The sequence below is a fragment of the Austrofundulus limnaeus genome, unplaced genomic scaffold (assembly GCF_001266775.1).
Source record: "Austrofundulus limnaeus strain Quisiro unplaced genomic scaffold, Austrofundulus_limnaeus-1.0 Scaffold23, whole genome shotgun sequence".
NCBI classification, from domain to species: Eukaryota; Metazoa; Chordata; class Actinopteri; order Cyprinodontiformes; family Rivulidae; genus Austrofundulus; species Austrofundulus limnaeus.
In genome coordinates, this window is record NW_013952425.1 from 3,487,514 (window position 1) to 3,493,001 (window position 5,488).

At 40.0% G+C, this 5,488-nt stretch overlaps 1 protein-coding gene and 1 non-coding gene across 2 annotated transcripts in view; both read left to right on the forward strand.

Moving 5' to 3' along the window:
* spag17 (sperm associated antigen 17) overlaps positions 1-5,488 on the forward strand; it is a gene marked incomplete in the record, with an annotated part of 35,377 nt that overhangs the window by 10,470 nt on the left and 19,419 nt on the right. The window contains 9 exon segments of the mRNA XM_014004415.1: positions 787-885; positions 971-1,145; positions 1,657-1,851; positions 1,927-1,964; positions 2,052-2,168; positions 3,724-3,878; positions 4,012-4,097; positions 4,282-4,352; positions 5,101-5,346. Of these exon segments, the coding sequence (XP_013859869.1) occupies positions 787-885; positions 971-1,145; positions 1,657-1,851; positions 1,927-1,964; positions 2,052-2,168; positions 3,724-3,878; positions 4,012-4,097; positions 4,282-4,352; positions 5,101-5,346 (1,182 nt within the window).
* Positions 3-73, forward strand: trnag-gcc (transfer RNA glycine (anticodon GCC)). Its single transcript has one exon. It is a non-coding gene; the product is annotated as a tRNA-Gly (tRNA).

Genomic DNA, 5,488 nt, shown 5'->3' on the forward strand with positions numbered 1-5,488 from the left:
CAGCATTGGTGGTTCAGTGGTAGAATTCTCGCCTGCCACGCGGGAGGCCCGGGTTCGATTCCCGGCCAATGCAGCAACATTCTTTTTTCCTTTTTCTTTCCCGCTTTTAGGCGAAGCTTCTTTAAACCAGTTGGCTCGTATACCAGCCTGCAAAGCTTCGAAAGCACCTCTCTCTGTTTATTGTGACAATAATGTTTCTCCAGCAGCTCAAACAGAGGACGGCATGTTGTGAATGTGGTGTGTGTGATCGTGTGTGTGTGGGGGGGAGGGTAACTGCTCGGTTCAATGAGACACACACATGGTGACTGAGGAAGTCTGCTGGTTTTATTTTGTAACATGAAGTGGTTGTGAAAAAGTTCTTAAAATGAATTTCAATTTTATTTTATCTATCTCTGATGTAGTGTTCAGTCAGAGGAATGTTCAGGCGAGTCACACACAGCCGTACAGAAAACATGTAATACAGTGTTTGTCCAGAAGAGGCCGCCATAGATTTCTTTTATTATTGCAAATATAGGAAAGAAGAATGTAGGTATTGTTTTTGAAAGGTTTGTTGTTTTAAGTGTTATTACTATTCTTATACGATTTAGTTACATTTTAAGGACATACAATATGAAGAAAGTTGTAACATTTTACCGTTAATCTAAAATTTCCAGTTATGGATTAGTGAAGAATGTTAATTWTGAATTAATTTATTGTGAATCTCACACAGACTGACAGTTTTCTGTAGCAATCTGCACAAACTGACTTTCATTGTTTCTATTTTTGGTGTTTTTTTTTCCATCTTAGAGGTTACTGGAGACGTATGGAGGAGTAGAGAACCCTCAGAAGAAGCCTCAGGTCATCAGACTCCACGATGAGAGAGCGCTACGTTTACGAGACGCCAGAGTGAGTTTTTAATCTTCACGCTGTAGATTAAAGGTGGTCATTTCAGTTCACACAGTCGAGGTAAGGAGGACGTCCGTCCTGAAAGGGGAGGAGGTTTTTATTTTCCCAGGTGGTTCATGGTTTCGACCCAGCAGAGTTGGAGTTGTCCGTGATGAGGTTTTCTCCGGTTTGGGAGCYGATTGAGTCGGTAGTTGAGCAGAGGAACGGCTCCACCTGCTGGATGGCTGTCAAACAGCAGCTGCAGCACTTCTGCACACAAGGTCAGAAAAAAACTAGATACCGCATAGCGGTAACATAGTGACCCCCGCACGCAGAAATGCACCGGAACTCAGAAGTCTTTATGCCTAATAAATGTCATGTTTAATAGGTGCATCCCAAAATTGATTGAAAACTGATTGGTGGGCCTGATGGATAGAGCTTTATCAGAGCTAAACAACAAAATAAATCTGAAGCTTCTATGTTGAACAGTTTCTGAGTTATAAGTATTTTCGCATGTCCTGACACCCCCTCTTTGAAAAGAGCCCCCTCTTCAAATATGGGGTCTATTGTATAACTGTTGGCTGGCGCAGTGTAGGTCAGACTCTTCTACAGTCCTGCCAAATTTCATGTTGATTGGTGCAGCCGTTTTTGTGCTAYGGTTGAGCAAAAATCACTGAAAAAAAACCAGCACAAAAACAATATGACTCCCTGTTATGCTTCGCGTGTGGGGGTCRTAATAAACACCACGTGTTCATGTGTTCAGGTTGCATTCATTGTCATGATGTTTTGCAGATAATGACTCGTGGTCGGACGTGGAGCAGCTGTTGGATCAGAGCGTGCTGGAGGCCATGCCGCTGAGCTCTGTGGATCAGCAGGGTGTGTTTGTGAACGATGCTCACGGTCAGGGAGCACTAGAAGCAGCAGCTGTCCCCTGGGACGATCCTTTATCCTTCGCTAAACAGCAGCTTCACAAGCTGCAGACTGACGGTGAGAGCCCTGGTTGAATTCATTCCCAGCGCCTCTCATTGTTCTGCTCCAAACTTCTCTGCATCTCAACTGCAGGTCCAACTTTTCTCACCGAAAGCCCTGATAACACTGAGGTACTGTGTTAATTTTGCTATAATGGCTCGTACTCGTGTTTGTTTTATGTAAAGCAAACATTTCTTGTTTGTTTCTTTGTTTTCCAGCAGCTCAGTCAGGACGTGTGCAGTCAGCTGGATCTATCTGAGCTGCAGAGCTGCAGACGGAGGTCTTTGTTTCACTGGAACTATGCTGAACATCACAGTCCTGCTGTTCTTCCACAGGTGATTTTACTTTCACTCTTTTTTTCTTGTTTTTAGATATTTAGCTAAAATGTATAAATGTTTTTGCAATATATGAGGTTTAGTAAATAATAGTTTTAAAAGGGATTTATCATGCAAAATCCACTTTTTTAGCTGTTAAATTCATTTTGTTGTGAACTTTGAATCTCTAGGACTGAAGAAAAGCACCGGCTTCAGATGTTATCATCCATTAAATGGACGTTATTAGCCATTATCAGTCCCATAGAATGGCTTCAGACTGTTAGCATAAAGCCACTATGGTTAATTTTAGAGAAAATGTCATGGGCTACGATAAAGTAGACCGGACTCCGGCGGTAGCAGATCGTTGCATTCCAACGTATATGGCACTGGTAACCCACTAGGGAGCACTGTCGGGACAGTCTGAAGCCATACTATGGGACTGATAACCGCTAATAACGTCCATTTAATGGATGATAACATCCTAACCGGCTGAGATAAGTTTACTCAGTTTTCTGTATTATTACATCACAGATTAGTAAGTATTTATAAGTGCGAGTGCGACTCCACTTGGTTCTCTTCCGATTGTTTCTTCTAGGGTGTAGATGAGTTTGTCATTTTGATTTCTTTTAAAAGTGGATGTTTCAGTTAACAGCTACTGTTTAATGTTGCTCATTCAGCTACAGCTAACCATTAAGACTAGATATAAAAAAATCAACAATTAAATGAGTTTCTTATGAAATTATTTTGCAGAGACTTGACTATTTTATTCCAAGGTTGAGTGTGAGTCAGACGATTTTGAAATTAATGTAGAAAAAACAAAACTAACAGTAGTGTTAAAGCTGTAGGTAACTCAGTTTTAATTGTAAGTGTACTAATAATGGTAGTAAATAATACTCATACTCTGTTACAGCTTATAGATGTAGCAAAACATCTCCTAAATTATATTTTTTATAAATGAACTTACAGTTGCTGGACACTTTTTGCCTAACAGTGTGAGTAAACATACTGTATGCTGTTATTTTCCTCTGAATGGACTCAAATAAAAACAACAAATTGCATTGCTGATAGTAGCTTTATTGCCCAAAATAAAAGTCAGACAAGATATAACTACATAAAAAACACACAATCACCCAAAAACACGACTTTAACGTCCAAATGTTAACCTGGAAACAAACATTCAAACACATCATTACAAACTTTAAGAAAAAAAAAATGCAATTTCGCAAGTGAGACACGTGTCACACAAATTAGGCTCAATATCTCCCAAAACACATGAGGTAGACCCCTCTATCAAACTGGAATGGACCACTCTGGAAGCTGGAAGGGGGCGGGGCATGAAGCACATCGTTTGGATTTAAAGAGACAGCCTCAAAATGAGTTGATCCGGGACACACCTCAGAAAAGGGGTGAAAGAGGGGTTTGTGGAGTTACAATAAGGAGAAAACCAGACCAAAGCATTACAGTTCTACTTTATGAAGACCACAACTGAAGGATTTAAAAGCACGATGTGTCTCGTTTAAGTCAGCTTGTATAAAAGCAAAAGGTTTTTACCTGGATGGTCTTTGACTCTGCTCAGGTCCTCGAGGCAGCCTCAGAGGAGTATCCATGTTTGGACACCTTTAGAGGAAGTTATAAAAACATCTTGTATGTTTTTTGTCACCACCCCATGAGTTCTGATCGCCGGTCCAAAGAGTTCTGGAACGTGGTTCTTCACACTGATGTCAGGTTCAGGTCAGAAGTCTCACCTTTGAGAGATTGATTTAAAACTAATCTACTCACAGAATCCTCCCGCACAGCAGTGATTAACATTAAATTACTTTGTTCAAATCTGCACAAAGAACATTTTCTCCACTTTTATTTGTAGAAACTATCTGGAGCACGTGGCTGATTCCATCTCAGACTGGACTAAAGAGGAGGAACTGAAAAGAAAGGCAGCGATGTCTCCACAGGGTACGATATTATAGTCATGGACTTGAACCATATAATATCATTACTATTAATTATATCTTAACAGTCATTAGGCCCAGTTTAACACATGAACAATCTCTGGAAATGTTTACATTTTTCAAATGCTGATTTCCAAACACAGAATGGAATTATTTTTACCACAACATAAAAACAGTTMTTTGTTTAGAGGAAGATGCTGCACCCTCTGAAGTGGAGGAGGAAACTCTAGAAGCTTTCATCAGAAAAGGTTCTCTCAAAGTCAGTATTATCCAGCGCATTACACTGAACACACACATATGGTGTCTTTCTTTATTCACAGGGACTTTCCACTGACTTCCATTCATTTTTCATTTATTTCTAAAGCCTAACCCTTACCTTAAACCTAAACTGAACTCTCTCTAACGCCGCAGGGCGTTGGCGATCATTTTCCAGTTGATACAAGGTAGTATTTTTTTTTTAAAAGGGAGCCTTACAAGGTAACATCGAATGCCTCCTGTCATTTTTATATAGCAAGTTTTATTATGTTGCCTTTTATTAGCTGTTTTTAAGTTGTAAGCCTGAGTTACATGAGAACAAACGCGTATCCCTCGCTGCTTTTCACGCCAAAGTTTTAACCCAGGAGTTTGACTGATCCATTAATGCTTGGAGTGTGACTCTCAGCTACTACCACGCTGAATTTTAGCTCAGCAGTTGTAAAACTGACTGAGTTTTAGCCGTTTTTGTGTTCAATAATTTCTAGATGAGTAGGTTGTTTGATTTAGGTTTATCATGTAGAAGCTCAGCATCTCCTGTCTTAAATTTTCTTGAGTAGTCTATTTTGTTAAAATCATTTAAACTTTTATTTTAAATATTTAATATTTAAAGATGTCCTGAATTTAGAAACATGAGATCAAAGTTTAATCTTTCAGTCTCCTAAAAACAAATTATCCTCTTGAAATGRGTCAGGGTTTAAATCTGTTCTCTTCTTAATCATTTCTGGGTTTTTTCGGCATTAACGTCATTACAGGCCTGGACGTTGGAGCAGGAGCGGCTGAAGGAAGAAGAGGCAGCGAAAAGATCAAAGAAAGAGATGACGCCTCGAGCCAAGCYGCAGAAGGGCGAGGCGGCGGGCAAGGAGAAAAATAAAACCTTGCCTTCCGACAAGATCAGAGCAGATACAGTTGCCAGCGACGTCCCCCCGGGGGCCAACATTACTGTAGCCTCTACGACGAACGACAAAAAAGAGCCTCAAGTCCCCGAGGAACATGAGGAGGTAAGGAGGCCGTGTTTTAGTTGGAAAATAAGCCAGAATTTAAAGGGATCCCTGATTAGTTGTAACATTAGACTTTATTTAATAAACATATATTTTAACTGTAAAATAAAGACTGTAACAATACTGTAGGCTGTTTAGTTTT